This window comes from Carassius gibelio, chromosome A23 (assembly GCF_023724105.1).
Source record: "Carassius gibelio isolate Cgi1373 ecotype wild population from Czech Republic chromosome A23, carGib1.2-hapl.c, whole genome shotgun sequence".
Lineage (NCBI taxonomy): Eukaryota > Metazoa > Chordata > Actinopteri > Cypriniformes > Cyprinidae > Carassius > Carassius gibelio.
Genome location: NC_068393.1, coordinates 1865331 through 1880464, shown reverse-complemented (window position 1 = coordinate 1880464; position 15134 = coordinate 1865331). Strand labels below are relative to the sequence as shown.

The window sequence follows — 15134 nt, the reverse complement described above, 5'->3', positions numbered from 1 at the left end:
TTAGATTACTTTTCTAAATTTGTGAAAATTAAATAATAATTAAATAAAAACATATACATCAACTCAAATACAGTTATCTAATAAGCATGTTTCATTCCTGTATAATAAACTCCTGAAACATTGGTGTTTTTTTTAAACTGCTGTCTCTTTGTATATGATATGATAGGTAAAATGCATGACGTGACACAGAGCAGTTCTAGAAATGATGTTTATGTGCTCATGTACTCCTATATTGAGGCGGCAGAGGCTGACAACACTGCAAGCTTCAGTAGGCCTATTTGTATTAAATGAAACTGCATGTTTTTGCCATTAATTTACAGGAAGGGCGGACTGGGAAAAAAAAATTCTGTTAAAATTCTGGAAGTTATTAGGGCGTATGTCTCAGAACAGTCAGTGCAATTTGGGAAAGAAATCAGTGAAATCTGTATGTGGATGTGTGTAAATATTCAAATGTAATTGCCTTTGTAATCGTTAAAAATTTCATAAGTAACTTTAATTTAATTACTAATTTTTTCTTCGTAACTGTAACTAATTACAGTTACATTCATTTTGTAATTAAATTACGTAATGCTGTTACATGTAACTAGTTACTCCCCAACACTGCCTTTTAGATGTCAGATAGATGTCAATTAGATGTCTTTTAGATGTTTATGATTTAGAAGGTATATAAAACTGACATCTGAAAGGCGTATGTCAGACGTTTGTAGATGGCAGATGCTTTCCAGATCAACAGTTCTTTAACAGACATCTTGCAGACGTAAGTGTGCTATCTGGGTAGGACCCTCCCCTGTCTACAACGTCACCGGGCCTCGTCCCGATCGGCCTGACGGAAAGTACGGCATCGCTCGTAACTCCCAAACGGTTGGTCGCAGAGCCACGTGCCTTATGTCACCGGAATCCTTGGCTCGAGCCGAACGAGACGCAGGTCTCAGATTGGCCCGTCGCTCTACGAAATTTTCGGGTATTTTGGATTTTGTCGAAAACCTTCTTTTGCAACCTGGCGCCAGGTATTTGGCCCAGTCCCACCCAAATCAGCCCAGAAAGCTTCTCTGGAGTCTGAGTGTCAATAATCATCCAAAAATAGAGGAAATTTCCATTCACCTTGGCGAGGGGACCTCAAAACGTGCTAAGGTGGCGTGTCCGAGGTGGCTCGAATGGCTATAACTCCAGGAAGGAGTGAGATCCCTTCACCCAAATCGGCACACCTGTGCAGGGGCTCAGTCCGAGGCCAGGTGAAAAAGGGCGCGGCGACAGGCCACTAGGTGTCGCTGTAAGCGACAACAAAATTAATACGAATCGAAAAAAAGGACAACCAAACAACATGGAGACAGTTACAGCTAGGCTGCAGTCAGTCCAATCTACTTTCAAAGTAAGGTCTGCGCTATGTTCGAACTAAACTACCCACCAGGGTCCGATTTTTCAAGAGCGCAAGTGACTTTGTTTCACAGGCGCACAACACATATCTCGCATGTGACAGAACTCCCCATTCTGAAAGGAAAATAAATAAAAAACTGTAAAAACCTCTTCTGCTTTGTTTCACCAACAATTTCAGGGGAGAGCGCGAACGCAGTCCCCCACTACCATAAATTATGCAGTCGAGATTCCCGCATTTGGGGAATTCGCAGGGGTCAGCATGGCCGGAGTGCAATGGACAAGCCTCGCCCTGGGTGAACCGCCTTCTTGATCATGGTGTCTCCCCTGCCAGGTAAGTATGAAGGCCCAGGCGGTCAGCCAGAGGTCTGATTTGCATCTCTACCATCCTCACCAACGGTTAGCCCTCCGCCCTCCCTCCAGGAAAGGAAGGACGGGTGCCTTCCGTTACTGGCCTGGAAACTGCCAAGCTCATGGGCCGGTGCTTCCCAACGCCAGTTTTAGATGACTCTCTTTAAACAAACACACCTGATTCGATGCGTCACCTCGTCTGTGAAAGACTTCAAGACCTCAGGTGGGTGCATCGTTAGTGGAAGAGTCCAAGACCCCAGGTGGACACATCAGGAAAAAAGTTTGCAATAAACCACAGCATCTGCAATGGCAGCTCTCATTCCTTGTTCTGCTATTCGACACAATAAATGGCAATCCAAAAAAAGGGAAAGCACACCGTTCCTGGAGACACTGCAATACCAGGCCGATGCATGGAGCGGACGGAGCAAGCCCCGGCTCCAGCTCCGTGATCTAAAAATCCATTTAATATGTAGTCCCCGGATGGGGGACGTATCAGATATTAAACTGATAAGAACAGATTTTTTTTCTTTTGAAAAATTTTATTGTCACAATACATTTTGGTTACATGCACACATTTGTTTTGTTAAAACACATTATACAATGGTTGTTGTTGTTGTTTTTGTTGTTGTTGTTTAATGCACAGGATAATTTTTAAATTAATTAATACACAAATAAAAACATTTTGTATTGAGTGTGTTTTTTGTTGTTGTTTGTGTGTCTGTAGTGCTAGAGAAAATAAAAAATAAAAAACAGTGTTATTAAAATCAAAAGACAGGTTTAAAAACGTTCTCTTCTGTTGTGCAAAAACGGGTATGTCCTTTAAAGAAAAAAGATTAAACCATCAGCTCAGTTCCTCAAAACCAGTCCCAGAGGCCTGACCCTTCTGGGCCCAGAGGAGATCCTCTTAAACCGAGGCACCGCTGTCCCACTTCAGGTGTTTGGGGGCATCTACGGGCAGTCAGGGCTCGTGGCTATGGGGACCTTTCCCGTGTAGCTCTGACCCTCCACATCCGAATGGCGACATGCGGTGTACTCCTGCAGCCTTGATTTGGCTAGCTGGATGGTGGCGTGCAGGGACCCCTGCATGCGCTTCCCTACCAGTAGGTTTCTGGAGGTCCATATGGCGTCTTGGATGCAGAGGATGGTAAGCCATAGCTTAGGGGGTGTTTTTGCTGGCATTTGTTTTTGGCTCACCCCTCCTCTCCCCATTGGGTAGTCTGGGACCCCCCCTACTGGTAGGTACGGGAATTGCTGGGGGCCAGCTGTCGCCCACAGGTCCCTCACAGCGCTGCACTCCCATAAGGCGTGCCTCACGGTCTCGGGGGCGCCACATCCGGACCGCGGGCAGATGGGGTTCTTTGACATGCCTCGGGAGTGCATCACGGCCCTGACCGGGAGGATCTCATGGGCAACCATCCAAGCCAGGTCTCGGTGTCGGTTGTGAAGAGCTGAGTGGGACACATTCCGCCAAACGTTTTGGGCTTCACCTAGAGTGAGCCCGCGTACTGGACACACTTGTTCCCGTTCCTGCACAAGAGAGAGTATAGAGCGATGATTGGTTAAAACAGTCACACTTTCTTTTTCCAAATTAAATTTCTTTAAAAAGTTCTTTATGTGTGTGTATGCTGGGGGTTGGTCAAAGGCAACTGGCATTGTCAAGTCTGTCTGTACAATATTTTGGGTTCTTAAGTAGGACCCCATCCAAAACCGGGTCATGGCTCCTGTTTTGTCTTGTTTGGATGGGGTTCGGGCATATTTTATATGTAGTGCAGTATAAAAAGCTCCTAAAAACAAGTAGGGGTCTGGCACTCCTTTTCCTCCATTTTGGGGTGCTTTCTTCATGGTTGCTCTTTTGAGTCGCTCCCACTTAGACCCCCATAAAAAATAAAACATTGCACGTTCCAGAGATACAAGAAAGAGTCTGGGGGGAAAGAAAACAGAACACAGCAATAAAAACAGGGGTAAAATCACAGCTTTTATGATTAAAACCTTTCCTTCAAATGTCAAACGTCTCAGTCCCCAGAAACCTAGTTTTTTCCGCACTTTAACCATCACGTCATGCCAATTTCCACTCCCTCCCCCGTCTCTGTCAAACTTAATACCCAGTATTTTTAACTCTGTCCTTTTAAAAGTAGTGTCCAGTCCAGCGAGCTCACTAGGTTTCCAGGGACCGTAAAACTGTGCTTGTGTTTTATCTCGGTTCAGTCTGGCTCCCGATGCTTTCCCAAACCAGTCTGTCAGGTCCATAGTCCTCTGTGTTGATAAAACGTCAGTACATAAAAGGTTGACATCATCCATATATAAAACAGTCTTTGCAGTCAGTCCTCCAGTCCCGGGTATAGTCAGTCCACTGATCCATGTATCCCTTCTCAATACCTGCGCTAGGGGTTCGATGCAAGCCACATACAGGAGAGGAGATAACGGACAGCCCTGACGGACGCCGCTGCATATATTTATCGCTTTTGAGAGATTCCCGTTAACTAGGATTTTGCTGGTTATGTCTTTATACAGCAATCCCACCCAAGCTAAGAACCTCCTGGGAAACCCCATTTTTTCCAAAACTTGAAACAAGTAGTGGTGCGAGACTCGGTCGAATGCTTTTTCAAAGTCTAAATTTAAAACTATCAGCCGAATATTTCTGTCTCTCGCATAACAGATGGCGTCTCTTATCAGTACGAGGCTGTCTGTGATCTTTCTCCCAGGGACGGCGCAGGCTTGATCCGGGTGGATCAGATCTGCTAAAACTGTTGACATTCGTGTTGTTAAAAGTTTACTAAAAAGTTTACAATCAAAGTTTAAAAGGGTTATAGGACGCCAGTTTTTTAAATCTGTCTTGTCATCTTTTTTGTGTAGTAGGGTCATTATTCCTATCCTAAAACTGTCAGGGAGCTGGTCGATCTTGTCAAAGTCATTAAAAACAGCCAGTAAGTCTTGTCTTAAAATGTCCCAAAAGGTCAAATAAAATTCAAGAGGGAGTCCATCAACTCCAGGAGTTTTCCCTTTTTTGAATTTTTGAATACTTTTGTCTATCTCAGAAATGTTAAAATCCTTTGTCAGACTGGTATTTCCATTTATTGTTTTCTCTATGCTTGTTAAAATTTCGCTCAAAATGCTGTTGTCACTTGCCTTTTCTTCATAGAGTTCTTCATAAAAGCTTTCTATTACTGATAAAATATCATTTGTGTCTGTCATTGTTTCTCCTTCTTTATTTCTTAATTTAAATATTGCTCTACCTCCATCAATAACTTTCTTAAAAAAGTATCTGCTGCATTTCTCGCCTTCCTCTATTTCCCTTTCTTTACTCCTGAAGAGAACACCTCTACTTTTAACCTCCGCTAATTCTGACATGTCTTTCTTAACTTCCTTAATTTCTTCGTTAAAATCAAAACCCTGGCTAAGAAGATAAAAGTAACGTTGTAGCCTCTTTTGCAGTCCCACCATTCGTCTTTTTTCTTTTAATTTTTTCTTTTTCCCTGCCCATCTAAAAAAAGTCTTGGTCTTTGCCTTTACCATCTCCCACCACTGTGCTCGTGAATCATAAAAGTCTTGTAAAGTCTGCCATTGGCTGTACTGCTCCCTGTAGTATGTTGTGATCTCTGGGTCTTCCAGCAGGGAGCAGTTCAGTTTCCATATCCCTCCACCTGTCGTCACACCTGTGGGAAAAGAAAGGGTGCAAGAAAGCATAGCGTGGTCTGAAAAGAAAACGGGCATTAGTTTAGCATCCACTGGTGTAAGGTCTCGCGTAAAGATATAGTCTATACGGGAGGCTTTAGTGCCATCACCACTAAACCAGGTGAATCCTTTTTCCCCAGGATGCATGGTTCTAAAACAGTCAGTCAATTTAAAATCCTTTATAATGTTCTGTAGTAAAATTGACGTTTTATCCATTTTAAAATCCTCTCTCTCCCCTTTTCTATCATTTTTACTTAAAATGCAATTAAAATCCCCTGCTAAAATAAATGGGGTCTTTCCTAAAAGGTGGGACTGCACGTCTTCTAAAAGGTCGTTCCTTTCATTTTTATCTGTAAAAGCATACATATTTAAAATATTAAAATCATGTCCTAAGAAGGACAGATTTATTAAAAGAGCTCTCCCATCTCTCACCACTGTGCTACCCTTCACCAAGAGCTGAGGATTTTTTATTAAAATGGCTACTCCATCGGCTCTGTTAAAATTTGATCCACTCCACACAGATACATGGGGCCATTGTTCTTCCCATCTCCTATAATTGGACATAAAAGGTAAAGCACATTCTTGTAAAAGCAGGATATCGCTATTTTGGGTTTGTAAAAAGGATAAAACCATTTGAGCTCTCAACTGTGACCTCACACTTCTTACATTTAAGGTGGAGAGTGTGAGTGTCATGATAAAAACAGTTAAAAATGATAAATACAACATTTTAGAAGACATAAATAACTAAAATTTCAATTAAAAAGGATATCTGTATCTTGTGAAACCAGCTCTTCTTCTTTTCCCCTATTTGGGGAATCCGGAGATTGAAGCTGTTTCCCCCTTGAGCTAGCCCTAGGGGTTGATGTTTGGAGTTCTATTGACAAGAAAGATATTTCGTTTGGGGAACCGAGTGGGAAAAGCCGGTTCAGATCCCCTGATGAGAAGGAATCTGATCGCAATCCCACTCTATCTCTTTTCTCATTCTTCTCCTCAATGGGAGATCGGGCAATCCTTTTTTTCCCTCTCAATATAACTCCTGGAAGATCATTACTTACCTCTATCTCTTGTTTCTCCTCCACTACCTTTTCCTGTTCTTGTTCACTATCCTCCTCCTTGCTCTGTTCATTTGATTCCTTTTCTTTCTCTATTAGGGATTGGTGGAGTTCCATCTCCTCATTTCCGTCTGCTCCAATAGTGTGGTTTGGCGGGAAATTTGAAGTTTGCTCCGCCCCCCCTCTCTCCTTACCTCTGTTATCAATTTTCTCTCCACCAACCCCAGGGTTTGGCGGGAGATTTGAATTTAGCTCCACCTCCTCATTGGCCTGTTGTACTCGCTCCTCAACCACCATTTTGTCTGATTTTACTTTGTTGGCAAACGATTTGGGGCAATCTCTGTAGAGATGAGACAAGTCTCCACAAAGATTACACTTTCTGCCATTTGGACATTCTTCAAAGGAATGTCCAATTTCTCTACACTTGTTACAAAAGAGTTTCTGGCATGCTTCAACAAGATGCCCAAACTCCCCACATCGCCGGCAGAGTTTGGGCATTCCCTGGTAGTGGATGTAGCCCCTGTTTTCTCCCAGAACTATCATTTGTGGTAAATGCCTCAGACCTTGGAAGCCCTGTGGGTCTTCCCATTGCTTAATGGGGACCCTCCAGGAACAATTCCAAATACCGTCTTCATCATAAACCTTCATAGCCTGGCCCCTTACAGTGCAAAATCTACCCAGCCATGTGCAAATGTCTTCTCCATTCACAGTCTCATTGAACATTCTAACGATAACCATTTTTTGTGTGTTATCAGTTAGTTTCTCAACTTTAAACATGGAAAACTGGGTCTTGTGTGTGTCAAAGCGCTGCCAGAACTCATTTAACAGTGCTGCATTTTTAAAACTCACATCGAAGCCTTTGTTAAAAGGCAGGGTTAGAATGCAATTTAAATCAGCAGGATTAAAACCTAGAAGTTTTTGCATAAGTTTCCTCGAAAAATCCAACCTTGACATTTCCATTAACTTTCCATCTTTTTCTAAAAAAAGGAACCTAGTGCTGTGGTGCCTCCGCATGCCGGCACGAGCAGCCGACATGTTGGAGGCACCGACAGCTAAAAGGAATCAAACAAACTAAAAAATTACCACAGCAATAAAAACAACGTAAAACAGGAAATAACTTACCTTAAGACCAGTTTCTCAATAAAAAAAAACTCCTCCTAAAAAACAAGCACAACACAATATGAAAGACAATAAATAGTAAAAAAGTATGCCAGATACAATACAATATACCTCTCGGGAGGTGTAGGACGTGCTATGGTAGAGCACAACCTAAAAACCTCCAAGAGGCGATCGCAGTCTCTTCCTTTAAGCCAGACACTTGATCTTAGCCAAAAGGCCGAGAAGCGATGCCGCTAAGAAGCAGCAGGGAGGAAGCCGGACACGGCGATGCCCATCTCGGCTTTGGTAAGTTTTGGGAGACCTAAAAACGCTGGGGGATGGTACCCTGATAGCACACATACATCTAGGAGACGTCTATTTGACATATGAATTTACATCTGCAAGATGTAGTTTTAAGGCTGTTTGCTCATCTGCAATACGTCTATTGGACGTCTCCTTTTAGCAGTGTTTGGAAGGTTACTTTGGAAATGTAATAGGTTACAGATTACAAGTTACCCTGTTTAAAATGTTATAGTAGTATAACTTTTTCAATTACTTTATTAAAGTAATGTAACTAATTACTTTTGAGTACTTTTAGATTACTTTTCTAAATTTGTGAAAATTAAATAATAATAAATAAAAACATATACATCAACTCAAATACAGTTATCTAATAAGCATGTGTCATTCCTGTATAATAAACTCCTGAAACATTGGTGTTTTTTTAAACTGCTGTCTCTTTGTATATGATATGATAGGTAAAATGCATGACGTGACACAGAGCAGTTCTAGAAATGATGTTTATGTGCTCATGTACTCCTATATTGAGGCGGCAGAGGCTGACAACACTGCAAGCTTCAGTAGGCCTATTTGTATTAAATGAAACTGCATGTTTTTGCCATTAATTTACAGGAAGGGCGGACTGGGAAAAACAAAAAATTCTGTTAAAATTCTGGAAATTATTAGGGCGTATGTCTCAGAACAGTCAGTGCAATTTGGGAAAGAAATCAGTGAAATCTGTATGTGGATGTGTGTAAATATTCAAATGTAATTGCCTTTGTAATCGTTAAAAATTTCATAAGTAACTTTAATTTAATTACTAATTTTTTCTTCGTAACTGTAACTAATTACAGTTACATTCATTTTGTAATTAAATTACGTAATGCTGTTACATGTAACTAGTTACTCCCCAACACTGCCTTTTAGATGTCAGATAGATGTCAATTAGATGTCTTTTAGATGTTTATGATTTAGAAGGTATATAAAACTGACATCTGAAAGGCGTATGTCAGACGTTTGTAGATGGCAGATGCTTTCCAGATCAACAGTTCTTTAACAGACATCTTGCAGACGTAAGTGTGCTATCTGGGTAGTACCCTCCCCTGTCTACAACGTCACCGGGCCTCGTGCCGATCGGCCTGACGGAAACTACGGCATGGCTCGTAACTCCCAAACGGTTGGTCGCAGAGCCACGTGCCTTATGTCACCGGAATCCTTGGCTCGAGCCGAACGAGACGCAGGTCTCAGATTGGCCCGTCGCTCTGACGAAATTTTCGGGTATTTTGGATTTTGTCGAAAACCTTCTTTTGCAACCTGGCGCCAGGTATTTGGCCCAGTCCCACCCAAATCAGCACAGAAAGCTTCTCTGGAGTCTGACTGTCAATAATCATCCAAAAAAACAGGAAATTTCCATTGACCTTGGCGAGGGGACCTCAAAGCGTGCTAAGGTGGCGTGTCCGAGGTGGCTCGAATGGCTATAACTCCAGGAAGGAGTGAGATCCCTTCACCCAAATCGGCACACCTGTGCAGGGGCTCAGTCCGAGGCCAGGTGAAAAAGGGCGCGGCGACAGGCCACTAGGTGTCGCTGTAAGCGACAACAAAATTAATACGAATCGAAAAAAAGGACAACCAAACAACATGGAGACAGTTACAGCTAGGCTGCAGTCAGTCCAATCTACTTTCAAAGTAAGGTCTGCGCTATGTTCGAACTAAACTACCCACCAGGGTCCGATTTTTCAAGAGCGCAAGTGACTTTGTTTCACAGGCGCACAACACATATCTCGCATGTGACAGAACTCCCCATTCTGAAAGGAAAATAAATAAAAAACTGTAAAAACCTCTTCTGCTTTGTTTCACCAACAATTTCAGGGGAGAGCGCGAACGCAGTCCCCCACTACCATAAATTATGCAGTCGAGATTCCCGCATTTGGGGAATTCGCAGGGGTCAGCATGGCCGGAGTGCAATGGACAAGCCTCGCCCTGGGTGAACCGCCTTCTTGATCATGGTGTCTCCCCTGCCAGGTAAGTATGAAGGCCCAGGCGGTCAGCCAGAGGTCTGATTTGCATCTCTACCATCCTCACCAACGGTTAGCCCTCCGCCCCCCCTCCAGGAAAGGAAGGACGGGTGCCTTCCGTTACTGGCCTGGAAACTGCCAAGCTCATGGGCCGGTGCTTCCCAACGCCAGTTTTAGATGACTCTCTTTAAACAAACACACCTGATTCGATGCGTCACCTCGTCTGTGAAAGACTTCAAGACCTCAGGTGGGTGCATCGTTAGTGGAAGAGTCCAAGACCCCAGGTGGACACATCAGGAAAAAAGTTTGCAATAAACCACAGCATCTGCAATGGCAGCTCTCATTCCTTGTTCTGCTATTCGACACAATAAATGGCAATCCAAAAAAAGGGAAAGCACACCGTTCCTGGAGACACTGCAATACCAGGCCGATGCATGGAGCGGACGGAGCAAGCCCCGGCTCCAGCTCCGTGATCTAAAAATCCATTTAATATGTAGTCCCCGGATGGGGGACGTATCAGATATTAAACTGATAAGAACAGATACTACACTTGATCTTAGCCAAAAGGCCGAGAAGCGATGCCGCTAAGACGCAGCAGGGAGGAAGCCGGACACGGCGATGCCCATCTCGGCTTTGGTAAGTTTTGGGAGACCTAAAAACGCTGGGGGATGGTACCCTGATAGCACACATACATCTAGGAGACGTCTATTTGACATATGAATTTACATCTGCAAGATGTAGTTTTAAGGCTGTTTGCTCATCTGCAATACGTCTATTGGACGTCTCCTTTTAGCAGTGTTTGGAAGGTTACTTTGGAAATGTAATAGGTTACAGATTACAAGTTACCCTGTTTAAAATGTTATAGTAGTATAACTTTTTCAATTACTTTATTAAAGTAATGTAACTAATTACTTTTGAGTACTTTTAGATTACTTTTCTAAATTTGTGAAAATTAAATAATAATAAATAAAAACATATACATCAACTCAAATACAGTTATCTAATAAGCATGTGTCATTCCTGTATAATAAACTCCTGAAACATTGGTGTTTTTTTAAACTGCTGTCTCTTTGTATATGATATGATAGGTAAAATGCATGACGTGACACAGAGCAGTTCTAGAAATGATGTTTATGTGCTCATGTACTCCTATATTGAGGCGGCAGAGGCTGACAACACTGCAAGCTTCAGTAGGCCTATTTGTATTAAATGAAACTGCATGTTTTTGCCATTAATTTACAGGAAGGGCGGACTGGGAAAAACAAAAAATTCTGTTAAAATTCTGGAAATTATTAGGGCGTATGTCTCAGAACAGTCAGTGCAATTTGGGAAAGAAATCAGTGAAATCTGTATGTGGATGTGTGTAAATATTCAAATGTAATTGCCTTTGTAATCGTTAAAAATTTCATAAGTAACTTTAATTTAATTACTAATTTTTTCTTCGTAACTGTAACTAATTACAGTTACATTCATTTTGTAATTAAATTACGTAATGCTGTTACATGTAACTAGTTACTCCCCAACACTGCCTTTTAGATGTCAGATAGATGTCAATTAGATGTCTTTTAGATGTTTATGATTTAGAAGGTATATAAAACTGACATCTGAAAGGCGTATGTCAGACGTTTGTAGATGGCAGATGCTTTCCAGATCAACAGTTCTTTAACAGACATCTTGCAGACGTAAGTGTGCTATCTGGGTAGTACCCTCCCCTGTCTACAACGTCACCGGGCCTCGTGCCGATCGGCCTGACGGAAACTACGGCATGGCTCGTAACTCCCAAACGGTTGGTCGCAGAGCCACGTGCCTTATGTCACCGGAATCCTTGGCTCGAGCCGAACGAGACGCAGGTCTCAGATTGGCCCGTCGCTCTGACGAAATTTTCGGGTATTTTGGATTTTGTCGAAAACCTTCTTTTGCAACCTGGCGCCAGGTATTTGGCCCAGTCCCACCCAAATCAGCACAGAAAGCTTCTCTGGAGTCTGACTGTCAATAATCATCCAAAAAAACAGGAAATTTCCATTGACCTTGGCGAGGGGACCTCAAAGCGTGCTAAGGTGGCGTGTCCGAGGTGGCTCGAATGGCTATAACTCCAGGAAGGAGTGAGATCCCTTCACCCAAATCGGCACACCTGTGCAGGGGCTCAGTCCGAGGCCAGGTGAAAAAGGGCGCGGCGACAGGCCACTAGGTGTCGCTGTAAGCGACAACAAAATTAATACGAATCGAAAAAAAGGACAACCAAACAACATGGAGACAGTTACAGCTAGGCTGCAGTCAGTCCAATCTACTTTCAAAGTAAGGTCTGCGCTATGTTCGAACTAAACTACCCACCAGGGTCCGATTTTTCAAGAGCGCAAGTGACTTTGTTTCACAGGCGCACAACACATATCTCGCATGTGACAGAACTCCCCATTCTGAAAGGAAAATAAATAAAAAACTGTAAAAACCTCTTCTGCTTTGTTTCACCAACAATTTCAGGGGAGAGCGCGAACGCAGTCCCCCACTACCATAAATTATGCAGTCGAGATTCCCGCATTTGGGGAATTCGCAGGGGTCAGCATGGCCGGAGTGCAATGGACAAGCCTCGCCCTGGGTGAACCGCCTTCTTGATCATGGTGTCTCCCCTGCCAGGTAAGTATGAAGGCCCAGGCGGTCAGCCAGAGGTCTGATTTGCATCTCTACCATCCTCACCAACGGTTAGCCCTCCGCCCCCCCTCCAGGAAAGGAAGGACGGGTGCCTTCCGTTACTGGCCTGGAAACTGCCAAGCTCATGGGCCGGTGCTTCCCAACGCCAGTTTTAGATGACTCTCTTTAAACAAACACACCTGATTCGATGCGTCACCTCGTCTGTGAAAGACTTCAAGACCTCAGGTGGGTGCATCGTTAGTGGAAGAGTCCAAGACCCCAGGTGGACACATCAGGAAAAAAGTTTGCAATAAACCACAGCATCTGCAATGGCAGCTCTCATTCCTTGTTCTGCTATTCGACACAATAAATGGCAATCCAAAAAAAGGGAAAGCACACCGTTCCTGGAGACACTGCAATACCAGGCCGATGCATGGAGCGGACGGAGCAAGCCCCGGCTCCAGCTCCGTGATCTAAAAATCCATTTAATATGTAGTCCCCGGATGGGGGACGTATCAGATATTAAACTGATAAGAACAGATTTTTTCTTTCGAAAAAGTTTTATTGTCACCATTTACATTTTTTCCATTTGCATTTTTTTTTTTTTTTTTTTTTTTTCCACACCATTTTCTTTTTAATCACACATTAAAACAAGCAATATAATATATAATAATTACACATGGTAAAATGAAAGAAACAATCATTGTTAAAAAGCATTTGATTAAAACCACAGTGTTTTGCTTGTTTTTAAAAGTCCATTATTGAGGTGTGTTTAAAAGGTGCGGTCAGTTCCAAAAGTAAAATACAAATTTTAAAAAAAGCAAACAAGCCTCGTATATATATATATATATATGTTAATAAAACCTATTTCATGATAAAACACAATAAAAAACACCAATTAAAAATCATCTGTTGTGCAAGACCGGGGGTGAGTCCTTATCAAGTGGGTCATCACCCCACTCTCCAGAACAGGGACATGAGATGCTACTTTATGGACTCAGCGGAGATCCCCTCTCCTCCGGCCCGCTGGCCCGCTGTTCCCGTAGCCAGAGTGGTGAGGGTGCATCTACGGGCGGCCAGGGTCGGTGCCTGCCGGGACCCTCTCCGTGCGACCCCGGCCCCCCCGTCCGAATATCGTCGTCCGGTACCCCTGCAGCATTGATGTTACCTTTAGCTCGCATGCATGGAGGGTTACCGTAACGCGCTTCCCCACCAGCAGGTTTCTGGTGGCCCAGATGGCATCCTTGATGACGTTGAGGGTGAGCCAGAGCGAGGTAAATTTCTGTGCCGTCAAGTCCTTCAAGCCCCGGCCCACCCCAAGGATGGCGAGCTGGTACCCGAACTGGGCCCCACCTGCTGGTAGGCACGGGAAATACAGGGGGCCGGTCTTGGCCCACAGGTCCCGCGCAGTGCTGCACTCCCAGAGCAGGTGGTGGACGGTCTCCGGGGAATTGCAGCCGGACCGCGGGCAGATGGGGTTTTTGGCCATGCCTCTGGAGTGCATAACCGCCCTGACCGGGAGGATCTCATGAGCCACCATCCACGATAAGTCCTTGTGCCTGTTCTGGAGAGCGGGGTGAGCCGCGTTCCGCCAAACTTGTTTGGCCTCACTTGGTGTGAGGCCCGGAACTGGACTCACCGGTTCCCGGTCCTGCACAACAGAGATGAGAGACTTGTGTTGAGTTAAAATGGTGACATCTTCACTCTCTAAAAGGTATTTCTTTAAAAACTTTTTTATAAAACTGTACTCTTTGGGCAAGTTAAAAGACACTGGGGTTTTCAAGTCCACTGGTAAAATTTTCAGTGTTCGTAGGTAAGACCCCATCCAAAATCGCGCCATTGCAGCCGTCTTGTTTTCTTTGGATGGGGTCGTGGCATAACTAATGTGCAGGGCGGTGAAGCGGCTGCCTAAAAACAGGTGGGGGTCTGGGAGGCCTTTTCCACCGTTCTCCGGCCTTTTCTTGATGGTCTCCCTCTTCAGGCGCTCCCACTTGGACCCCCACAGGAAGTAAAACACCGCCCTCTCCAGTTTCCCCAGGAACCACCGAGGGGGGCTAAAAACAGAACAGACAAGTAAAATCAGAGGTAAAATCACAGATTTAAAAATTAAAACCTTGCCTTCCATCGTCATCTGTCTTAGTCCCCAAAACCCCAGTCTTTTCCTAACTTTCCCTAACAAGTCAGTCCAGTTTTCCTGTCCACCCCCGTCTTTATCAAATTTAACGCCTAAAATCTTAAAATCGTTGTCTTTAAAAACCAAATCAAGTCCTCCTGTGTCCACGTCTCCCCACGGCCCGAAGAGCTGGGCCTCGGACTTGTTTCTATTGAGTTTGGCGCCCGAGGCCCGACCGTACCAGTCAGTCAAGTCCAGTGCTCTTCGTATTGATAAAACGTCTGTGGCTAAAAGAGTTACGTCGTCCATATATAAAACACAGGTCGCCGTCAGTCCCCCCGTCCCAGGAACGTCCAGTCCTTTGATCCATTTGTCCCTTCTCAAGATCTGTGCCAGTGGCTCGATGCAAGCCACATACAGAAGAGGAGATAAAGGACATCCCTGACGGACACCACTGTGTATGTCCACAGCTTTGGAAAGATGCCCATTTATTAGAATTTTGCTGACTATTCCCTTGTACAGCAGTCCCACCCAGGCTATAAACCTCTTTGGAAACCC

The 15134-nt window shown here is 43.9% G+C and overlaps 1 protein-coding gene, 4 non-coding genes and 2 pseudogenes across 10 annotated transcripts in view; all 7 read right to left on the bottom strand.

The window, feature by feature from the left end:
- Positions 1 to 1549: 1549 nt before the first annotated feature.
- Positions 1550 to 1713, bottom strand: LOC127945345 (U1 spliceosomal RNA). Its single transcript, XR_008150681.1, has one exon. It is a non-coding gene; the product is annotated as a U1 spliceosomal RNA (small nuclear RNA).
- Positions 1714 to 2087: 374 nt separating this feature from the next.
- Positions 2088 to 2263, bottom strand: LOC127945575 (uncharacterized; annotated as a pseudogene).
- A 7426-nt stretch (positions 2264 to 9689) lies between these two features.
- On the bottom strand, positions 9690 to 9853 carry LOC127945344 (U1 spliceosomal RNA). Its single transcript, XR_008150680.1, has one exon. It is a non-coding gene; the product is annotated as a U1 spliceosomal RNA (small nuclear RNA).
- A 374-nt stretch (positions 9854 to 10227) lies between these two features.
- Positions 10228 to 10418, bottom strand: LOC127945423 (U2 spliceosomal RNA). Its single transcript, XR_008150756.1, has one exon. It is a non-coding gene; the product is annotated as a U2 spliceosomal RNA (small nuclear RNA).
- Positions 10419 to 12313: 1895 nt separating this feature from the next.
- LOC127945343 (U1 spliceosomal RNA) lies at positions 12314 to 12477 on the bottom strand. The gene has a single exon (XR_008150679.1). It is a non-coding gene; the product is annotated as a U1 spliceosomal RNA (small nuclear RNA).
- Positions 12478 to 12851: 374 nt separating this feature from the next.
- On the bottom strand, positions 12852 to 13026 carry LOC127945570 (uncharacterized; annotated as a pseudogene).
- A 120-nt stretch (positions 13027 to 13146) lies between these two features.
- The window catches only part of LOC127944814 (uncharacterized), an 81770-nt gene continuing 79782 nt past the window's right edge, over positions 13147 to 15134 (bottom strand). Inside the window, exons 3-4 of one of the 6 annotated variants that reach the window (XM_052541108.1) lie at positions 14212 to 14517; positions 13160 to 14114 (exon numbers count right to left, since the gene is read on the bottom strand). In XM_052541108.1, the coding sequence (XP_052397068.1) occupies positions 14099 to 14114; positions 14212 to 14517 (322 nt within the window). In that variant the 3' untranslated portion in view covers positions 13160 to 14098. Of the gene's footprint in view, positions 14518 to 15134 lie in introns of all 6 variants that reach the window. The other 5 variants (XM_052541117.1, XM_052541112.1, XM_052541116.1 and 2 more) reach the window with 5 other exon arrangements.